Source organism: Hyperoodon ampullatus (assembly GCF_949752795.1).
Source record: "Hyperoodon ampullatus genome assembly, chromosome: 8".
NCBI classification, from domain to species: domain Eukaryota; kingdom Metazoa; phylum Chordata; class Mammalia; order Artiodactyla; family Ziphiidae; genus Hyperoodon; species Hyperoodon ampullatus.
In genome coordinates, this window is record NC_136921.1 from 53415167 (window position 1) to 53438850 (window position 23684).

The 23684-nt window shown below is 35.6% G+C and overlaps 1 protein-coding gene across 3 annotated transcripts in view; it reads right to left on the bottom strand.

The window, feature by feature from the left end:
• The window catches only part of ZRANB3 (zinc finger RANBP2-type containing 3), a gene marked incomplete at its 5' end in the record, with an annotated part of 244581 nt that overhangs the window by 111704 nt on the left and 109193 nt on the right, over positions 1-23684 (bottom strand). For all 3 annotated transcript variants that reach the window (XM_079709822.1, XM_079709821.1, XM_079709820.1), the window contains 3 exons: positions 3863-3948; positions 9086-9317; positions 12177-12355. In XM_079709822.1, the coding sequence (XP_079565948.1) occupies positions 3863-3948; positions 9086-9317; positions 12177-12355 (497 nt within the window). The remainder of the gene's footprint in view (positions 1-3862; positions 3949-9085; positions 9318-12176; positions 12356-23684) is intronic.

A 23684-nucleotide genomic window follows, 5' to 3' on the forward strand; every position in this document is an offset into this window, starting at 1 on the left:
AGGAAAAGTGAAAAAAATGTTAACAGGAAGTCACATACAGGACAAGCCATTTAACCTTGCCAGGTTCCTATAAAATGACAGAGGGGGACTGCGTGATTGTAAAGTCTTTCTAGCTCTAACGTGCTAATGGTTGAAACTGAATGTGCTGTCTTCTCCAAGTCATATTTGTATTTATAGCTTCTTCTAAATATAACCTAGCAGAGCGAATGATGTAAGGAATCTTGGATATGAGATGCTCTGATTGAGTAATACTTTCTCTTGTTCCTCTCAAAGCAAACCAGGTAGGTGGTTACCTACACCTAGACTTCTCATCTCAAAATCACGTTCACGTAAGTATACTTCTGTTTACCATCACTTATGTATTTAATCAACTTTACAAAGGTAAAGTTACACTTTTGCTCAAACTTCATTTAATTTTATTTTTAATATAGTCATGACATTTCAAGTATAAAATAAGGGTCTAGAACTGAATAACTAACCATAATTTGGCTTCTGCAAAATTATAGTGTGAAAATGACAACTTCATAGAATCCAAACATTATGGAAAAAAATTTAACATTCCATAGACTAACTTAAAATGCCAGGAAGTGCCTTGATCTGAATCAGAGTCTATGAAACCATAGGGCTTTCAAGGTAAAGAAGTAAAGGAATAACATAAAACTTTTGAAATGGAATCTGAAAGAAAATGCCTTGAGAAGCATGATAATCTTGAAATGGCTTTCTCTCGTAAACAGGAAATAGAACACAATCTCTCTAATCATAAAGCATTTCATAAAGATAAACTTTTCTTTGAAACAGTGTCTACATTAATAAGCAAGAAAAGGACAGGTATACACTTCTAACACTTCTAATGTCATGTGACAAGTCCTAATCAGAAAACAACAAAAAAGAAACGTATTCTGACCAGTTAGGTTTTGCTAGTCCCCAGAATGTAATTATTTAATATATTAATATATCTGTTTCACGTAGGCAAACGTTATTTATTTATTTATTTATTTGCGGTACGCAGGCCTCTCACTGTTGTGGCCTCTCCCGTTGCGGAGCACAGGCTCCGGACGCGCAGGCTCAGCGGCCATGGCTCACGGGCCTAGCCGCTCCGCGGCATGTGGGATCTTCCCGGATCGGGCACGAACCCGCATCCCCTGCATCGGCAGGCGGACTCTCAACCACTGCACCACCAGGGAAGCCCTAGGCAAAGGTTTGACATTTATAATCTGCAAGAATTATAACTAAGGGCTCCCCAACAATATCTACCATTGTACCTATTTGGTATTATATCCTAAAACTATTTATTATTATTTGTGTAGAGGAAGACAACTGACTTTTTAATGATAACTTTGTGCTAGGACACCTTAATGAAATCTCTTTGGTTTTGAACATTTTTGAGCTCATTGTCTTAGGTCTTCTAAATAAATAATATCAGTTGCACATATTAATAATTTTGCCTTTTTCTTTCCAATTTTTACCTCTTATTTTTCTTTTGAGTAGTTGAACTAGTTGAACTAATGCCCACAGAATAAAGGTAAAGTGCATGACAATTAACACCCTTGCCTTGGTTTTAGTGTTTCATGTGATGGTGGCTTTGGGATTAAAACACATACACAGACACATAAACGTATATATTATATGTGTTGGTATGTATATAAATATCACACATGAATAACTTAAAACTATTAAAAACTGTAATCAAAGATGAATGCTGGGGACTTCCCTGGTGGTGCAGTGGTTAAGAATCCACCTGCCAATGCAGGGGACATGGGTTCTGAGCCCCGGTCCAGGAAGATCCCACATGCCGCAGAGCAACTAAACCCATGCGCCACAACTACTGAGCCTGAGCTCTAGAGCCCGCGAGCCATAACTACTGAGCCCGCCCACTGCAACTACTGAAGCCTGTGTACCTAGAGCCTGTGCTCTGCAACAAGAGAAGCCACCACAATGAAAAGCCCACACACCGCAACAAAGAGTAGCCCCTGATTGCTGCAACTAGAGAAAGCCCACATGAAGCAATGAAGACCCAACACAGCCAAAAATAAATAAATAAATTTATTTATTTAAAAAAAAAAGATGTATGCTGAACTTTATTAAATTCTATCTCAGCATAAATGGGGAAAATGGAATGAAGCTTTTCCTTTTCATTATTAACATGGCTTATTAATAGATTTCCTAATATTAAACTATGGCTGCATTCCTGATATAGATTCCATTTGCATATGGTTAATATATTAGGCCCTTTAATGAGTATCTGGTTTATACTAATATTGACTATTTCTGCATTTATAGTCTTAAGTAGAAAAAGATCCTTGGTTCTTTTTGTGAGTGTGCTATCCTGTCTGATTTTTGGTATCAGTGTTAAACTGCCTTCACATAAACAATTTGGAAGGATTCTTTGTATCTCTGTGCTTTAGAGCCCTTTAAAAGGCATCAGAACATCACAACCACATAGGGATATTTGAGGGAATTGTAGAAAGAAAAAAATCAAATACACACACACACACATATTGAGAAAAAAGATGAGGGACTCATATCACAGATAAAGACCTGATGCTCACAATATATAAAGATTTCCAGTACATCAATAAGGAAAAAACCCAATAAGCTTAGTAGAATGAAGGGCAAAGAGCACAGATAACTGACAGATAAAAGTACAAATGACTCTTACATGCATGAAAAAAATGTTCAGCTGCACTTAGTAATGTGCAAGAGGACTAATGTGCATTAAAACTACTATCAAATCACACTGGCAATACAAAATAATTTCTATTTGAATATGTTGGCAAGGTGTGGGGAAAGAGACAATCTTACTGCTGATAGGAATATAAATCGGTATAAGTTTTGTGGAGCATAATTTGCAAACGTCTAAAAAATATAAAAATGCAAATGCCCTTTCTACCAGCAATTCCACTTCTAATAAATTTATCTTACATATTTATTCCCATGTATATTACATGAAATATTAAAATACCTAAAAATTATTGAGAGCTCACTATGTGCCAGTCACTGTTCAAGCCTTTATAAATATAAGCTAATTTAAGTCTCATAATAACTCTGAGGAAGGAATAATTATTCTGTTTTTAAAGCTGAAGAAATTAAGGGATAGGGAGGTAAACTTATTTTCCTAAAATGAAACATCTGGTAGGCACTGAATATGAAAATAAAACACAGGTGGTCTAGCTCTAGTTTTACATGCTCTTTGACACTATAATATACTACCTCTCAGCACATGCAAGGATATTCATTGCTGCACTGTATGCAACAGCTATATACCACAAAGAAATGTCCATTAATAGTACACTGCATAAATCAATTATAGGGCATCCAAACAGTAGAATACATGCAGCATTTAAAAAGAAAGGTCAAAGCTCTTCTAGTAACTGATATGCAAGGATCTCCAATACATAGTAGGTGAAGACAGCAAACTGCAGAACAGTGTGTACATTACAATACTATATATGTAGAAATAAAATGAAAAAATATTATACACACATAACTACATGTGCTTTTTCACGCATTAAGTATCTCCAGAAGGATACTCCTCCTCCAGAAGAGAATGTTTAACTGAGAGACACAGGTGGAATGGGCACTTACTTTTCATTTTTGTGCAATGTGCACATCCATCTAGTCAATAAAAATAAATAATTTTAAAAAGGAAATACTTGAAAGGTAAAAAATAAAGAAAGACAAACTGCCATTATCTACTCCTTTTACTTATTTTATATATGGGTCATCCACCCAAGATTTTACTTCAAATTATTCCATAACTACCACAAGCTTGAAAAACACTGGAACAAAGGATAACTAACAGAGCTTAATGTTCATGGTAAATATGTGAGGATTAAAACTTACAGAAAATAGTTTGTCTTACCTGACATGTGCATTACAGTATCTTTTGGCATAGTCAGTCCATGTTCCAAATTTTTGTGGAAAGAGAGCTTCAATTTGCATAAAAAGCTGTAACAATACAAGTGTTCTCAATATGTTGTAATATTTTCAAGTAAATTAGTTACTATGATAAATCCAGTTAATGAAATAGTAAAAAGTAGAAAAGAAAATCTATCTCTTTTTCATCAAGGCTCCTCCTTCCCCTCCATCCACCCAACCATGCCATCCTATTCTTCAGGAATAACTCCTATCCTTTTCTTCAATATACATTTCTATACTTTGTATGCCTATATGTGCATATTTGTATATTCTCTTCTATTCACATGAAGAGGATCATATAACATACACAACTCAAATTTTGTCCCTCAAAACATGTCTTAGACATCATTAAAGTACATATATACCTAATTTTACTTAGTTTTAAAAATTATATAAGCAATGTATAATAATAATAATAATAATAAATACTGCTTAAAGGCTGCATAGCAACTCTTTATTATGTAGACATGCTGGAAAATATTTTAAAGGTCTCCTGATAATGCACATATAGGCTGTTTCTAGCTTTTATGCAGTTATAAAAATTAATAACTTGGTGTAAGTCTGTGTGTATGAGTGCAAATATGTAAATATATGTAGGTGTAGGTATATGTATCTACATCTACATCTATCAATCATCTCTCTATATCTATCCATCCATCCATCCATCCATCCCTCATCTGCATTTGTATTAGATGGGTTTATAGGGTACATTTTTAGAAATGAAACAGGTGGGTTTAAGGTATATGTTTTTAAAAATTTGATAGATGTTACTATGCTGCACTGTAAAAAGACGGTCCCAATTTATACTCCCATCAATAGTATCATAAAATCTTTTCATTTTTATAACTTTAATAGAATGCACATAGTAGTGTCTCACTGTTAATATGCTTTTTAAAAACAACAGCTTTATTGAAATATAAATTCATATACCACTTTTACTGTTCACACTTTTAAAGTGTAAATTCAGTGGCTTTTAGTATGTTCAAAATGTGTCCCAGGGACTTCCCTGCTGGCGCAGTGGTTAGGAGTCTGCCTGCCAATGCAGGGGACACGGGTTCGAGCCGTGGTCCAAGGAGGATCCTACATGCCGCCGAGCAACTAGGTCCGTGCACCACAGCTACTGAGTCTGCACTCTAGAGCCTGCGAGCCACAACTACTGAGCCCGCGTGCCACAACTACTGAAGCCCACGTGCCTAGAGCCCGTGCTCTGCAACAAGAGAAGCTACCACAATGAGAAGTCCGTGCACCGCAATGAAGAGTAGCCCCTGCTCGCCGCAACTAGAGAAAGCCTGTGCACAGCAATGAAGACCCAACACAGCCATAAACAAACAAACAAACAAACAAATATTTTTTTAAAAAAGTACCTCGATCACCACTATCTAATTCTGGAACATTTTTATCACTCCAAAAATAAAATCTATACCCATTACTAGCCATTTCCCATTCTCCCTCTCTTCCAGTCTTGGCAACCACTAATATATTTCCATCTCCAAGAATTTGCCTATTTTGGACATTTCATAGAAATAGAATAAAAAAATATGTAGCCTTTGTATCTGGCTTTCACTTAGCATAATGTCTTCAAGGTTCACCCATGTTGTAGAGTATATTAGTACTTTACTTCTTTTATGGCTGCATTTTGTTTATCCATTCAGCAGTTATGGACAATGGCTTTTTTTCCACTTTTGGGATATCATGAATAATGCTACTATGAACAGCTGTATATTCAATTCTCTTGGGTATATACCTAGGAATGGAATTGCTAGGTACTATAGTAATTTGATTTTTAATTTATTAAGGAACTGTCAAAGTGTTTTCCAAAGTGGCTTTGTTGCTTTACATCCTTTTTATATGACAACATACTCCTAAATAACAAATTGTTCAGAAAAGGAATCACAAGGGAAATTATTTAGAAACTAGATAAAACTTTGCAATAAATGAAACTGAGGAGATACATACCAAAAATGAGATGCAATGAAAGCAGTGCTTAGAGGGAAATTTATATCTGTATATGTCTGTATTAAGAAAGAAGAAAGCTCTCAAATTAATAATCTAATTTTTAACCTTAAAACACTGGAAAGAAGAGCAAACTATACCCAAAACAAACAGAAGGAATAATATAACAAAGATTAGAATGGAAATGAACAAAATAGAGAATGGAAAACAACAGAGAAATAAATCAATGAGACCAAAAGTTGGTTCTTGGAGAGAGCAACAAAACTGACAAAACTTTAGCTCCAACGACCGAGAAAAAAAGAGAGATGGCTCAAATTACTAAAATCAGGAATGAAAGAGGGGACATCACTATCAACCTCACAGAAATACAAAAAATTATAAGGGAATTCTATGAACAACAGTATGCCAATATATTAAATAACTTAGATGAAATGAACAAGTTCCTAAAAAGACACAAAGTACCAAAACTGACTCAAAAAGAAACAATCTGAATGGACATTATTCAATGAAGAGAATGAGCTGTTAACCTAAATTGACTCACAAGGAAAAGTTCAGGCCCATATAGCTTCACCATCGAATTCACCAAATATTTAAAAAAGAAGTAATACCAATGTTTTGCAAACTCTTTTAAAAAATAGAAGAGGAAGGAACACTTTCCATCTCATTCTTTGAGGCCAGTATTACCTTAATAACAAAACTGGACCAAGATATAATTTAAAAAAAACTATAAATCAATATCTCTTATGAATATAGACACAATAATCATCAACAAAATATTAGCAGACTGAATCTTGCAACATATGAAAGGATTATATATCATGACCAAGTGAGATTTATCTTAGAATGCAAGGTTGGTTTAACATCTGAAAATCAATGATTATAATACACCCTATCAATAGAATAAAGGACAAAAAAAAATATAAGTACCTCAATAAATGCAGAAAAAGCATTTGACAAACTCAATATCCTTCCATGATTAAACACTCAATAAACAAGAGGTAGAAAGGAACTTAACTGATAAAAGAAATTTACAAAAAAACACAGGTGGGCTTCCCTGGTGGTGCAGTGGTTGAGAGTCTGCCTGCCGATGCAGGGGACATGGGTTCGTGCCCTGGTCCGGGAAGATCCCACATGCCGCGGAGCGGCTGGGCCCCTGAGCCGTGGCCGCTGAGCCTGCACGTCCGGAGCCTGTGCTCCGTGAAGGGAGAGGCCACAGCAGTGAGAGGCCCGCATACCGCAAAAAAAAAAAAAAAAAAAAAAACACAGGTAACACAGGTAATACTTAAAGGTGAAAGACTGAGGGCTTTCCTCCTAAGATTAGGAACAAAATAAAGGTGCCCATACTTGCCATTTCCATTCAAAATTGTACTGGAAGTTCTAGCCAGGGCAATTAAGCAACGTATATATGATACTGTCTACAAAAAATCCTAAGGAGTCCACTAAAAACTACTAGAAATAATAAATGAGTTCAGCAAGGTTTCAGGATACATGATCAACTGTATTTCTACATACTTGCAATGAACATTCTACAAATGAAATTAAGGAAACAATTCTATTGACAACAGTATCAAAAAGAATAAAATATTTAACAAAAGAAGCATAGGACTTATCCTGTTAAAACTACAAAGCACTGTTGGAAAACAGTTAAATCCTAAATAAACTGAAAGATATCTCATGTTCATGGATTTGAAGACTTAATACTGTTAACACGGCAATACACTCCAAAGTGATCTGCAGGTTCAACACAATACCTATGAAAATCTAAGCTGGATTCTCTGCAAAAAATGCCAAGTTCTACAAAAAAAATCATATGGAAATTCAAGGGACCCAGAATATTCAAAATCATCTTGAAAAAGAAAAACAAAGTTGGAGGACTTTCAGAACTCCTAATTTAGAACTTGTAATTTTATAGTTTTTTCTTAAAGAGTCCCAAACATCCCCAATTTTTATAACCATCGTGATCCACAAAACCAGGAATTACCCTTGCTTTGAATAGTGGCTATCCTGGGTGAGGAGTGAAGGTACTGGCATGTAATCACATGGGACACAAGGGCCACTACTGTATTGTCAGTGCTCTCTATTTCTTACAGTAGGTAATCAGTAAGTGAGTATTCATTTTACTACTATCATTTAAAATACATATATCTTTTATACATTCTCCTTCTTAAATGATACATTTTATGTATTTTTTATTAAGACATAATAAACCCCATTATTCAGTGACATAATTTTGGAACGTAAGTAAATTACTTGGGGTCCACTCTCCCACTTCCAGTGAGTATCCAGAGCAAAAATATAAAAGGTAAAATTGAGAATTTTACCATCACAGTCTATGTACTGTTATGTATATTTCAGAAGACTCCCAGGGTGGAGAACAAAAGCAGAGCCTTGGTAATACTAGTAGAGACGCGATGCAATAGCTGCTTCTCAGGCTTGGCTTAAGAATCAAAAATAACAATGGACACCCTTAGTTGAGTGCTTACTATGGCACATGACAAGGTACTTTCGAAGCAATATTTCCTTTATTTCTTACAACAACCCTACCAGACAATAGGCTCATATTTTTTTCTATGACTAAGTGTACTTTAATAGACAGTGCTTCCCTAGGTTACACTGACCCTTAGAGTGTTTCACCCTTCATTTCTTCCTCTCAGCCTTCCATACCCCATCTGCCTCTTAGAGTTGTAAAAGCTAAACAGGGAATCCAACAAATGCCTTATCCCTCCATTCAAAGTGGATACCCTATCTGGTCTTCATATAAGTTCTATTTTCTGTCTACCTTCTGAAATGTGGATTTTGAAGCGAAAGAGGAACAGAGAGAAATTATGTAACACAGTATAAAAGATACAAAGTAGATTCAACACCAGTCATAAGGAGTTTATAATGTAAAATAGACTAGATAAATGAAAATTGAGACCATAGAAGAACCATAAGAACACAAGTGTGAAGAATATTACAAATGTGTACTCAATATGAAAATCTTATAATGAAGTTAAAAACTATTTTTTATATATACCTACAAGCATGGCTATGGTTCACATGTAAACAGATAAAAACAGTCATGGTAAAAGATATATTTAACTATAAATAGATATCTAGAATTTCCCAATGTGCTCTTGTGGCATTTGAGGCATCTGATTTAAAATTAAAAACTGCAAAAAACAGTGATTGATTCAATTCTTTTTTAAAGTCCAGAGTATAAGGATTTTAATACCTCTTCAGGTCTTCCCAGTGCTGGAGTTCCTGTAAGAAGAATGGCTCGTTTGGCTTTCTGTACTACTGGCAATAAAATCCTGCTGCGAGTTGCATTTCTGGACTTCATGTAGTGTGATTCATCTACAATAACTACTTTGAAGTTCTGATTATTCAGTGCATCTATCAAAGTCACCGCATCTGTGGTTAAAAGACCATAACCCAGAACTGTCACTTTGCTGGTCGATATTCTCCTAGAAAAGAAAATTCATGTACTTTAAAAATATTTTAGTAACCAATTTATCATTAAAAAAAATACATTTCTTTGGGAAGAAATACAGAGGAGAAAGAAGAGGAAAAATAAGAAGAGATGGTACTACCACTGAAACCCAGTATCTCTTAAGATTTTACCATCTTCAAATATGACAAATCAGAATCCAAATTTAAAATTTGGTTAACAAAACCAAATTTTTGGTTAAATGGTCTTTGGAATATTTTGACATCCAGGTAGCCACATTTTACTAGGATAAGTACATTACTTTCTGAGAATATTTGCTTCCATGCATCTAGAATCATGCATAAAAAAAGGAGGTACTCAAAGATTAGTTAACTATTCAATGAAGCCTTCCCACAAACAGGATAGCAGTGTTTTTCAGCTGAGGTGCTATTGTGATTTCGAGCAAGATGATACTTAGTATTACAGGTCTGTCCAGAACACTTCAGGGCATTTCACATTTTTGAACCCTCCCATTAAAGGCCAATATATACACTACCAAACTTAAAATAGCTAGCTAGTGGGAAGCAGCCGCATAGCACAGGGAGATCAGCTCGGTGCTTTGTGACCACCTAGAGGGGTGGGATAGGGAGGGTGGGAAGGAGGGAGACGCAATAGGGAAGAGATATGGGAACATATGTACATGTATAACTGATTCACTTTGTCATAAAGCAGAAACTAACACACCATTGTAAAGCAATTATACTCCAATAAAGATGATAAGAAAAAAAAAAAAAAAGGCCAATAGAGTCCTATCACTTTGAAAACAAGTGAGGCCCTGGCCCTGGTGTGATAGAGTGTGGGGAAAAGAGGAGGAGGGTACCACCTCACACAGAGACACATTGGGCTAAAGTTATCTCTGATCTTTTGGACTATCTCTATAATTTACGTATCTATAATATTCTTTATCAAACTGTAATGAAATTATTCATTTATATATTTATTTCCTTTATTATATCGTAAGATGGACTGAGGACAGGAAGTGTGTCTTCTTCAGCTTTGTATGTACAGTGCTACGCTCCCAATGAGTTTGTAGAATGAAATAATTATACAAATAAATGCATTAACAATAAAACATATCACTTTTGTGTTTTCTATATCACCAGTGAAAAACACATGACAGTGTCAGTCTTCTGCAGTTCTCTACTCTCTAACAGAAAAGTCAGATCTCCTAAAGAGCCAGTACTAACATGCATTTTTTTTTCTTTAAGGACAACTGCATTTAATTCCTGGATAAATCTACTTAATATAGAGTCTTATGAATTTCCTACTGTACTCAAATACCAGAAAAAGCTGCAGAAGAAAAGTTTAGGGTTAATATCACTAACTTAGATATACTAAGAGCAATATACAGAAGACAAGGGCTTCAAAGGTCACTGTAGCTGCTATCCTGCCACATCCTGACTAGTGGACAGTCCAGGCATAACTGGCATGACAAAAGGAGGTATATGTATTTGCAGTAAATACATGTTGCCACATGTTGCTATATACCTAAAGCTGTTTCTTTAAGTACCTGGAAGACATTGGCTAAGTTTTTCTGCCCTTAGCTAACGTCCTGCAGAAAAGTTACACTGTAGGGTTGTAGTACTGTCAAACATATCCCAACTATTATTCAAATAAAAATACTAGCCACTATTTAATCGCAATATATTTCCAAAATAACAATAAAAATTAGAAGACCTAAACGCTATTAAAAATGATAGAGGAGAAATATTTTTAAAATACTTAAATCTAACTTTTAAATAAGGTATAGCCTACAGAAAATGACTACGAAGGCCTTAATAAATTCTACATTCTCTAAATTCTTGTCTTAACTTTTATGCAATTTTATTGTAAGAGAGAAAATTTATAATTATTGCATACATTTTATTTTGACCATGCAAATAGTGTCTAAATTTTCTTTGGCCCAGGAAGACATATTTCATTGAATTAGAGTTCCACGGTTGAAAGAGAAAAAGGCTGCCATCTATTTTATCTGGGTCCTCCTTCCACATTCACAAAGGCCACCTTTATTTCTACAAACACTCTTTATGTTTACAACCTTAGAGAATACAATATAGTAGAATACTACCACACATGCACAAAAAAATCTAAGTATTATCATTTATTTCTAGTAGATACATCGCTTTTTACTTGTGGATGAGAAATTGGTAATTTTGAACTTCTGAGAACATGATAATTTGCATGATTCACCCAGAAACTCAGTGTAATAAATTATTAATATTCAAATTGATTGGTTTATTCAAATTGATTGGTTTTTTCCAATGGCTAGAAAACAAAAGGAGAAAAATACGGTAGCTATACTAAGATTGATTTTTAGAGTAAGGACTTCAAATAATCACAAAACAAATATTTTCAATATAGAAAATATTAAAATTATAAATTAAAATAATAAAAAAGTAAAATTGCCTAACATTAATTTTCAGTTATACATAAAACTTGCATACTAACAACTTAGAAAGCAAAACCAGCCATAGTTGCTGATAATAAAAGCTCAAAATCTTCAAGTTAATCCTTGAAAAGTTGTAAAATTTGTTTTCCAACCCTAAAATAGTCTGCTTAAAGTAAATTTAAGGTATATACAGCATAGGTATATTCATATACTTTTAAAGCATGTATACTTTACATTTACTTTAAAAATATACCATAAAGGAGCTTATGACATCAAATACACAGTTGGGTTTTAGATAAATAATTCATATTTTAAAGTGTAAAATAAAATTCGCCATATTACTCTCTTCATTCCAAATTCTGTGATAATCTCATTCTAAACATGGCTATATGCTAAATACACACAAGAGGGCTTTTCTTTTCTTAAAGATTAAAAAGTTGTTCTTACCCAACATCAGTTTTATTCTGGATAACATTGATTTCTTCTGGACCCAGCTCTGGGATCCATTTCTCTATTTCTTCTGTCCAAGGGTACCTCAGAGATGAAGGGACCACTATTAAAAGTGGCCATTCCTCCTTATAGAAGTAAGCAATGCCAATTGCCTGAATTGTCTTTCCTAGACCCATCTAAATTAAAGATAAATAAATGTTAAAATAGTTTGAAAGAAAATGTTTATCAAATATTTTATTTAAAAGTATTGTCAAAATAATTTTCCAATGTAAAATCATCTGGATTACATAGTTAATAAAGAGCTCAAGATTATCATGATATTTAAAATTTATTAAGAAAATTATATTATTTTCAAGTCATTTGTGATTGAACTTAGAGACAAAAGGACCACTAATTTAAAATATTAGTTACACTGGTTTCAAACAACAAGGTTCTACTGTATAGCACAGGGAACTATATTCAATATCCTATGATAAACTGTAATGGAAGAAAATATAAAAGAATATGTATATATGTAACTGAATCACTTTGCTATACAGCAGAAATTAACACAACATTGTAAGTCAACTATACTTCAATTTCAAATATCAAAAAAATTAGTTATACTGATTTCATACAACTCAATTTTACAAAGATGTATGTGACCATGTATAATTCTCCGCTTGGAGAACACAAGAGTAAATACTTTACCTATACAGCACAATATCATGTAATTTTAAAGCTAGAATAAGTCCTAAATCATGCACATTTTACAACAGAAGTAAGTACAGAGAGGTTAAATTACTTGTTGAAGTTCACAGTTAACTAGATGAAAAAGTAGTATGAAAGCCCACATCACTGCTGTCTCGATTGTTTTCACAGTTATATCACACTGCCCGATCTCTAAGCTGTCCCCATTTAAAAACTGGTTACTAAATGAATGTCTATAGTGGTTGTGTTCATAAAAGCCAGAAACTGGAGACAACTCAGACGTGCTTCAACTGGTGCATGAATAAAAACTGTGGTAAATCTATACAATGCAATACCATTTAGCAATAAAAAAGGAACAAAACTGGTATAGACAATCTTATTTACAAAGCAGAAACAGAGACACAGACGTAGAGAACAAACGTATGGATACCAAGGGGGAAGTGGGGGGTGGGATGAATTGGGAGATTGGTATTGACATATATGCACTACTGATACTATGTATAAAATAGAGAACTTCCCTGGTGGCACATTGGTTAAGAATCCGCCTGCCAATGCAGGGGACGTGGGTTCGATCCTTGGTCTGGAAAGATCCCACATGCCACAAAGCAACTAAGCCCGTGTGCCACAACTACTGAGCCTGCACTCTAGAGTTCGTGAGACACAACTACTGAGCCCACGTGCCACAACTACTGAAGCCAGCATGCCTAGAGCCCGTGCTCTGCAACAAAGAGAAGCCACTGCAATGAGAAGCCCACGTACCACAACAAAGAGTAACCCCCGCTTGCTGCAACTAGAGAAAGCCTGCGTGCAGCAATGAAGACCCAACACAGCCAAAAATAAATAAAATAAAATAAATTTATTAAATAAATAGTGTTTGTTCCTTTAAAAAATAAAATACAATAGATAACTAATGAGAACCTACTGTATAACACAGGGAACTCTACTCAATGCTCTGTGGTGATCTAAATGAGAAGGAAATCCCAAAAAGAGGGGATATATGTATACGTATAGCTGATTCACTTGGCTGTACAGTATAAACTAGCACAATATTGTAAAGCAACTATAATAAAAAAATCTCAAATGCATTTTGCTAAGTGAAAGAAGTCAGATCCCAAAACTAGGTACTACATGATTCCATTTTTATGTCATTCTGGAAAAGACGAAACAACTGGTACAGAAAGCACACCAGGGGCTGTGGGGTGGGAGGAGGACAGCAGCATGCAAGAAGATTTGGGGACTGACTGAACTGTTCTGTATCTTGTGGTGGTAGTTACATGCCTGCATTGGGCAGAATTCATGGAACTGTACACTAGGAAAGGTGAATTTAGGAGGGAGGGATAAATTAGGAGTTTGGGATTAGCAGATACACACTACTATATATAAAACAGATAAACAACAAGGACCTATTGTATAGCACAGGGAACTATATTCAATATCTTATAATAACCTATAATGGAAAAGAATCTGAAAAAGAATGGATATATACATATACATATGTATATGTACAACTGAATTACTTTGCTGTGTGCATGAAACTAACACAACATTGTAAATCAACTATACTTCAATTTTTTTAAAAAGTGAATTTACCTAAAAGGGTGAATTATACCTCAATAATCCTGACTTTGAAAAAAAGGAGTTACTATTATGAACCATGAGAAAGACTAAAAGACATAGACCCTGCTTACACGACTCTTCAAGGAGAAAAAAGACAGAAACATACAACAATTTAAAATAAGTTTTAAATGCTGAGTGAAATGAAAGAAGAAAAGAGAAAAATTAAGTTGTGGACTTTTAGCAAGCTTCCATTATGGAAACATGGTAAATGGAATGCAGGAAGTGATTTTGTTTCTGACCTGGCATATAGTAAGTGCTCAGACATTATTTGAAGGTATGAGTGAATGGATGACTAAATAAAAATCAAGGACTTTAAATTCTCTGGGACAGGCAAGACCAAGGCACAGGAAAGGTGTTTACGATTTTTAACAAAAGGAAGGAAGGTAACTGAAAAGTTTTTAGTCCAAGAGCAATTATATTTTTAGTTACCATTTCGAAGTTTTGAGGCATAACATTCAAGTACAGAGTCAAAACAAAGTCTAAAAGCTTTCAGCGTGGAAACAAGATGAAGGTGAAGATAAAACATTTTTTCTACTTAGTATTTTAAGAGTAAAATTGAGGATAAGTTCGGCAGGGCTTGTTAACAGGTTAAGGTAACTTAGGAACTGATGCACACACACATACACAAAGCACACTACATATTTTATTATAAAATTAAATAATTTAACACCTTAATATTCTATATCTCTTTCCAAGAAGTAGCACACAACCCAACCTTTAGGCCTACAGAGTCAAATTTAAGATTCACCTAGTGGTAAATCTTAGCCCTAAGAGAAAAGAACAAGCTTTCACATAACTTAGTTTTGTAAATCCGAACCAAAGAATAATTATGCACCAATATAGAGTATAATGACTGATATGTTTCCTTGTCCTCAAAACCTGTCAATCCTCAGAGCTGAAACCACTTAAACAAAATTCCGGGACCAAGTTAGTTCCAAGGCAGTAGAAATTTAAGAATTACAGATCATCACCTGGCTTGAGATCATTAGTGTTGCTTCTTTCCTGCAATGACTCTGACCATGAGCACAGTTCCAGGAACTGAGCCATGGCCTTATTTTGTGTGTGTGGACCATACCACAAACCTGTGCCCTAGTTGTGAGTCCCTGGTTTTGCTTCCTTCCATGGTTTCATCACTCATTTTCTTAATTTCAATTTCTCTAGAAATAGGGGTCTGTTTTGCTTCCCTGTTATCCTGGGAAATAGGATTCTTTCTCTGGGACTCAGATTCTATCACCAGGTCCTTACCTTTTGCTTGTTGCTAAAGTTACTTAGTGCCAATCACCTGCCTACCTGGACTTTGGTGCTCTTCACTTAGTGTGACTAACAGTGTTCTGTGCTGGCCTGCCAGGCACCCACTGATAAACTAGCTTCCAAAATTTCCTAATATTGTCTGCTACTGAGATCAAGGATGTAGGTCTTTCCAGACACTATAAAACTCTTATCAGAGCAAAACACAGGCAGGACATTCTTTGACATAAACTGCAGCAGTATTTTTTTGGACCTGTCTGCTAGAGTAATGGAAACAAAAGCAAAAATAAATAAATGTGACCTGATTAAACTTAAAAGTTTTTGCACAGCAAAAGAAACCATAAACGAAATGAAAAGACAACCCACAGAATGGGAGAAAATATTTGCAAATGATGTGACCGACAAGGGATTAATTTCCAAAATATACAAACAGCTCATACAGCTCAATATCAAAAAAACAAACAACCAAAGCAAAAAATGGGTGGAAGATCTAATTAGACATTTCTCCAAAGAAGACAAAGAGATGGCCAACAGACACATGAAAAGATGCTCAACATCACTAATTATTGGAAAAATGCAAATCAAAATTACAATGAAGTATCACCTCACACTAGTCAGAAAGGCCATCACCAAAAAGTCTACAAATAGTAAATGCTGGAGAGGGTGTGGAGAAAAAGGAATCCTCCTACACTGCTGGTGGGAATATAAATTAGTGCAGCCACTATGGAAAACAGTATGGAGGTTCCTTTAAAAACTAAAAATAGAGTTACCATGTGACCCAGCAATCTCACTCCATGGCATTTAACTGGAGAAAACTCTAATTCAAAAATATACATGCACGGCGATGTTCATAGCAGCACTAAACCCAGTAAAAAAAACCAAGCCAGTCTCCTTTCCTTGTTTTCTCCAGCCATTTTCATACGTGCTTAGGAGCGTACCCTGCTCTCCCTGGAAAGCAGTATGTGAGTAAATAAACTTTTTCACATCCTATTGACATCTGTGTGGCATCATTCTGGACATCTGAACCAAATTTTGGGTGAAAATGTCCATTCTGCCTCTTTAGGGTGACAACAGCCAAGGAAAGCCATTCCTCAATATACATCAATAAGCAGGCATTGTGAGCTAAATGAAAAGTTTTCCTTGAGTTTTGTTAGCTTGAATGAAAAATCTCAGAATCTGATTAACTTGGAATCACTGAAAAGAATGAATTCCTGAATCTGCATACCTGATTCAGGTATCTGATTTATCTGAAGATAATACCCTATCCTGGTTGGAAAATTCACCTAAAAAATGAAATTCCAATCAGTTTTTATCTAGTTATTTTTCATGGTAACAACCCCAAATCTTCTATTCATCATCTCTTTGTTAAAAGATCATGTACTTAAATGACTAATGGTGATTTCTAGAAATTAGAAAGATAATCAGTTGCTAATGTTCTTAGGTATTTATTTTTTAAATATTTGCTGTTGATTGTTCCTTTTTTGGGCACCATCAGTAGAAGATAAAATTTGATAGGACAAACTCTAACAAAACATGATTCCAAATTAAAAAATAAAAGTATATTAGTGTAATCTCACGTTCCCATTAAGGAAAGAAATTATACATAGCATAGAATAGCTGAGTTCTAGATATAATTTATCAATAGGAAAATAATTGGCTGAAACTATTTTTACTCTAGAAATAAACTTTTTAATTATGTACATATAGGTGGTTCAAAGCTCGAGCTCTAACTACCACAGAATTTGTTAAAGTGGAACCGTCCAGTGTTTCATAATGTTAAGCCTAAATCACCTATTTGGAACAAAAGCTTTGACTCAGTAATAATACAACTGTTTAGGTAACTATATAGGAAGAGTTAAAAAGAATACATTAACTTCAAGAGAACATTTTTTCAATATTTTCAAAATAATGAATCACTATTTTACTGAGGAGAACAATTTTAGGTTTTCTAAATGTCTCTTTCCATAAAATTAAGAGCAACTAAGCAACAATGATCCTAACTGACACATTGAATTTCAGTTTCAATTTTTTGTACTGTGATGGCTTTTATACAGCAATTGTATACAAAAGATGCCTGCTGATTGAAAATTTTTTGAAACTAGAAAATTTCACCAGTTTTACAGTTATAAGCAGCTTGTGGATTGTCTTTAGAATAGGTGGCCTATTTGTTCTAGAAGATACCCCTTTGGAGGACTTTTAAGGTCTGTAGATTTTAAATCTTAATGAGGAACTAAATTAAGTAAAGAAACCCACATAGAAAAATGTTAGACTGAAATCCTATGTTCTATCACTTATTATTGTTAAGGAAGTGTATGTTTTAGCAGAAGTATTTAAATGTTCTTACTTTTCTTTCCTATATAGAGGTTTAGATGGTATATCTGAAAATTATTGTTTATTCTTAAAGGGGAGAGAGAGAAAGGGAGTTTGTGTGTGTGTGTGTGTGTGTGTGTTCAGTCATGTGCTCTTGTCTCACAGGGGACTAGGAGCAGGAAATAGACCACAGGAATATGGATATACAGGCCTGATCTTCTCTTTACTCAAGAATGAAGAGGCTAAGCTTTGGGAAATGTGCTGTCACACTTCCCTGATGGTCTGGCTCTTCCTCATGGATTGAAGCAAGCTTTCCCGTGAAGGAAATATACTAGGATCATGTGAGGCTGGAAAGGAAGTGGGCCTTAGTGGACAGCAGGACAGGGCAAAAATCTTCTCTCTAAAGACAAAGTCACTGAGTTGAGGCTGAACCACTTGAGTGAACTCGAGTAGTCCTGTACTCCAAAGCATGGCTCATGATGCCCATGAGAGGGATAGCAAAAAATGAAGCACTGGGCTTCCCTGGTGGCACAGTGGTTGAGAGTCCGCCTGCCAATGCAGGGGACACAGGTTTGTGCCCCGGTCCGGGAGGATCAAACATGTTGCGGAGCGGGTAGGCCGGTGAGCCATGGCCGCTGAGCCTGCGTGTCCAGAGCCTGTGCTCTGCAGCGGGAGAGGCCACAGCAGTGAGAGGCCCGCGTACTGCAAAAAAAAAAAAAAAAAAAAGAAAGTAAGTGAAGCAGTGAGAAGCCTCTGCAATGGACAGAGAGGCTGGATCTGAGCAAATGTGCTTGAAGAATACTATTTCTAGTATTAGCAGTTAACTGCTACACCCTTAATGTTGTAGTTTTATTCTAACCAAGTCTCTAGGAAATTTCATTATAAGTCACAGCTTTACAAATGGGGTAAAGTATTATCAACAGATGAATCTGAGTAAAGGGTATAGGGATGTTCTTTGTACTATTCATCTTCCCGCAACTCTTCTGTAAAGACAAAATAACTTTCAAATAAAAAACTGGAAAAAAAAAAGTTACCGCTCTACGACCTATTATCAGTTGTGCTGAGAGGAAGGACAAGAGGGCTGTCCTATATTTTTAAAGGAGTGGCCAAGAAGAAATGCTTCTAAACTATTCCAGACAGTACTAAAAGGAGAAAAACGTCTAAATTCTCTTTAAATTATTTTAAGAAGTCAGCAAAACATGGGTACTAAAACATGAAAGGCAGCACAAAAGATAATCAAAGATCAATTTCACATGTGATTATTGAGAAAACACTTTAAGGAGACTAAGAATATAGAATTCAGTAGACCCTTAATAGAATAAATAACATGACCAAGAGGAGTTCAAGTACAGGAATAAAAAAACTTTTCAGTGTAAGAAAGTCTGTTACTATAATTCACAACGTTAATAGATCAAAGGGAAAATGTCATATGATAATCCTTAGATGCTGAGAAGGCAACTAAAAAATTTGACTTTAATTCTTGATAACTCTTTATTATTAACTGTTACTAAAAGGAAAATCTCTTCACATTAGAAGAAAGTATGTATCTCAACCAAAAAGGCTGTACCATGTTTAATGGAGAAAAAATGTTCCCACCAATATCAGAAACAGGAGAAAGAAATGACAAATATAAACATTAGAACAGATGGGCAAAAAGTGTATTAGTTGCAAATAATATGACCAAGTACATAGAAACCAAAAGAATTAATAGAAGAATGATTACTACTATTGGTAGTAATACCTAAGTATCACCTAAAGAATTTTAGTAAGTGGCTACTTCCAAATTATTATGAAAAAAGTCTGGTCCTTTGAAGGAATATTCAAAACAGAGCAATGAAACAGAGGAGAATGTAGAAGCAAGACATATATGGGAATTGAGCATGTGATAAAGGTGGCATTTTGGGGAAAAAATGGTTTATTCAACTAATGATGTTAGGAAAATTAATTAATAAAGGAAACCAGAATATGTTGCCCCCAAATATGCCTGACATAAAAATTATTTTGAGCTGAAGGCAATTAAGAAGTAGTAAATGCAGAAAAAACTCCCTCCTTTCCACCTAAAGGCAGGAAATAAATTCTCCTTTTCCTGGAGACAGACTCTTATCAGTCCAGGAAGGCACCAGAGGAATCTACAAACAAACTTTGTTAAACTAACCCTTATCTTCCTAGTTACATTTTCACCATTTACTACTCCTAGCCCAAACCCCTTTGCCTTGTCAATTCTTCACAAATTTATTGTCTGACTGTCTAAAAGGTATAAAAACTTCCTGCTCTGGTCACTTCTTTGAGTCTTCATTCTCCTGTGATGGCTCTCATGTACATGAAAAAATTCAATATAATTTGTATGCTTTACTCCTGTTTATCTGTCTCTGTTAGTTTAATTTTCACACCCAGCCAGGGACCCTAAGAGGGTCAGGGAAAACTTTTTACTCCTCTACACTAACCACTTGGAAAAATAATAAAAGTAGGTCTTTGCCTCACCCCTCACTAGAAGACAATTTCCAGAAAGATCAAATATATATATACTGGGACTTCCCTGGTGGTCCAGTGGTTAAGACTACATCCTTCCAATGCAGGGAGCGTGGGTTTGATGCCTGGTCGAGGAACTAGGATCCCACATGCTGCATGGCATGCCCCAACACCCCCACCCAAAAAAAGAAAAAATATATATATATATACACACTAAGAAGTAACACATAAAAGTGATAGAAAAAAGATGTGTAGAAATAAAAATAAAAACAGAGTAGACATTTAAATTCATTATATCAAATCCAAAAAGCATAAAGGAAAATACAAAGAGAACTACGTGGAAACCAAAAAAACCCCAGAATTGTAATACAGATGACAAAAGACCAAGTTCCTCAATTTATGAAAAGTTTCTACCAGAAAGGAAAAAAAAAAGGACAAACAATCCAATAGAAAAACGGAGAAAAGAACAACCCACTCACATATGTAAAGTATGTTCAACAACCATCAAAAGATGCCCAAGGTCACTCATACTTAGGGATGAAGAAATCAAAACTTTGAGAACCCATTTTTTTCACCAACAGAATAAGATGAATAAAAACTAAAGATTTGATAACAGTGTTGGAGAAAGTTTGGAGAAATTTGCACTTCTACACTATTGTAATATAAATAGTGATTTGACCATCCAGCAAGTCCAATACTTTGACTTTATTCAGGGATATACTTGCATAGTATGCTGAATCATTAAAGAAGAGACCAATTAGAGAAATTATGGTAACTCCATACAATGAGATATTATCTAATCATTTAAAAAAATGAAATAGATCTATATGCTGATATGGAAAAACTGGTAAGTCACAGGCTGCAAAATAGTATACGGAAAAGAAAAATAGTATGGTAAATACGATCCAGTTAGTATTGAGAGAGAGAAAGGAAGAGGGGAGAAAGAAAGAGAGAAGGGGGGGGCAGGAAGAAAGGGAAGAAGGGAAGGAGGGAGGATGGAAGGAACTACTGATAGTGTTACCATTGGAGGGAGGGCCTGCAGGAGTAGGACCAGAAGGAAAATGCTGACTTTGAGCTCGTATTAAGTCTTCTGTGCAGTGTACATATCCCGTCTGAAAAAACATTACTTGGAGGGGGACGGTAAAGGACAGAGAGAAAAGTTCTTTTAAAAATATGCAAGAGGCTATTCGAGAAGTAGCAAATTTCTGAGTATTAAATTTAAGTGTTTATGCCAAAATCTGGTCATCAACTGTGACCTTATAACAAAGTCAGTCTACTAAAGTACTCTGACATTTAGGTGGGGTGGGGGGGGGTGGAGGAGGGAGAGGAATGAGGAGAGGGAATAACATGAATTAAATGCACATATTTAAGTGCAGAATGAAAGAAGAACTTTTCCAAAAGAAATATTGGTCAAACCCACACTTAAGGAAAAATGAAGAAGCAAAAGATGTAGAAGCCTAGGGTTGCATGATGTCTCATCCTATTTCTGCTGATGATAAGGTCGAGACTCAGAGTAAGTCACTTTTCCTAATATGTTTGGATTTTCAATCTGTAACAGTATGGAGGCTATGTATTATATTACACATTTCACGGGAATAAGTGGGAAAATGTATAAGGAATAATTTATGTTTCCTGGGGAAAAACAATTTCACTCAATAAAAGAAAGAACAATCGCAATGTTTTGAACTACAAAACACAGAAAGAAAAACAATGAACACAGACTATAATATTTTAGAAGAATTTTGAGTTATACCTGTAATGTGGGCAGCAATCTGTCAAAATCTTCTGTGATGTTCATTGAAGGGTAGCAGAATATGCCACCCCAAAATAGGCCTCTTTGGCATAAGGATTACTCTGTGCTGTATTTTTTTTTTTTTTTTGTGGTACGCGGGCCTCTCACTGTTGTGGCCTCTCCCGTTGCGGAGCACAGGCTCCGGATGCACAGGCTCAGCAGCCATGGCTCACGGGCCCAGCCGCTCCGCGGCATATGGGATCCTCCCAGACCGGGGCACGAACCCGTATCCCCTGCATCGGCAGGCGGACTCTCAACCACTGCGCCACCAGGGAGGCCCTGTGCTGTATTTTTGAGAAATAGCACACACAGGAAAAGCTTTGAAGATGAAGTAGAAGTTACCCTTTTGAAAGGAAAATTTATAAAAGAAAACTCTATTTTAAGGGCATCTCCCTCTCCATACCTGGATAGAGGGATGACTCTTAAATTACAAGAAACTCTTACCAATGAAGAAGGCATTGACTTAAATCCACACAAAAATCTTACACTTGTTAACCATGCTTTTCCTGGAAACTTCCTATAAAACCCCTCCTCCACCCCTGGCCCCTGCCTTATTTACTTTGTGTTTAGCTGAACAGGGTATTTAAGGTGGTGGCTTGGGCCATTTAAGGAATTTTGCTCATGTTTCCTAGGTATCTCCCCTGTATACATGTTAATAAACTCCTGTTCCTTTTTCTCTTGCTAATCTGTATTTTATTACAGGGATTCTCAACCAAGAATTGAGAAGCATAGAGGGAAAATTATTTTTCCTCCTCTACATTCAGAGTTAATCTTAAAATGGTCACAAGTAGGAAAAATGAGGTAACTATGATGTAACAAGTTCAGATGTATGTGTATTATCATTCAACGGTTACTACTCTTAAGGTACAATTTGAATTAATAAAAGATCATGGGGCTTCCCCGTTGACACAGTGGTTAAGAATCCACCTGCCAATGCAGGGGACATGGGTTCAAGCCTGGTCTGGGAGGATCCCACATGCCACAGAGCAACTAAGCCCGTGAGTCACAACTACGGAGCCTGCGCTCTAGAGCCCGTGTGCCACAACTATTGAAACCCACGCACCTAGAGGCCATGCTCCACAACAAGAGAAGCCACTGCAATGAGAAGCCCGCACACCACAACAAAGACTAGCCCCACCTCGCCACAATTAGAGAAAGCCTGCATGCAGCGACAAAGACCCAATGCAGCCCAAAATAAATAAATAAATAAATAAATAAATTTTAAAAAAGTTCGTGATAGAATAATAGATTGATAATACTCGATAGTTCAGAAGTAGATGTTCCATATATTTTTCATATCTTAAAAAATCTGTTTTGTAATATTAAAATCACATGAGAGGGCTTCCCTGGTGGCACAGTGGTTGAGAGTCCACCTGCCG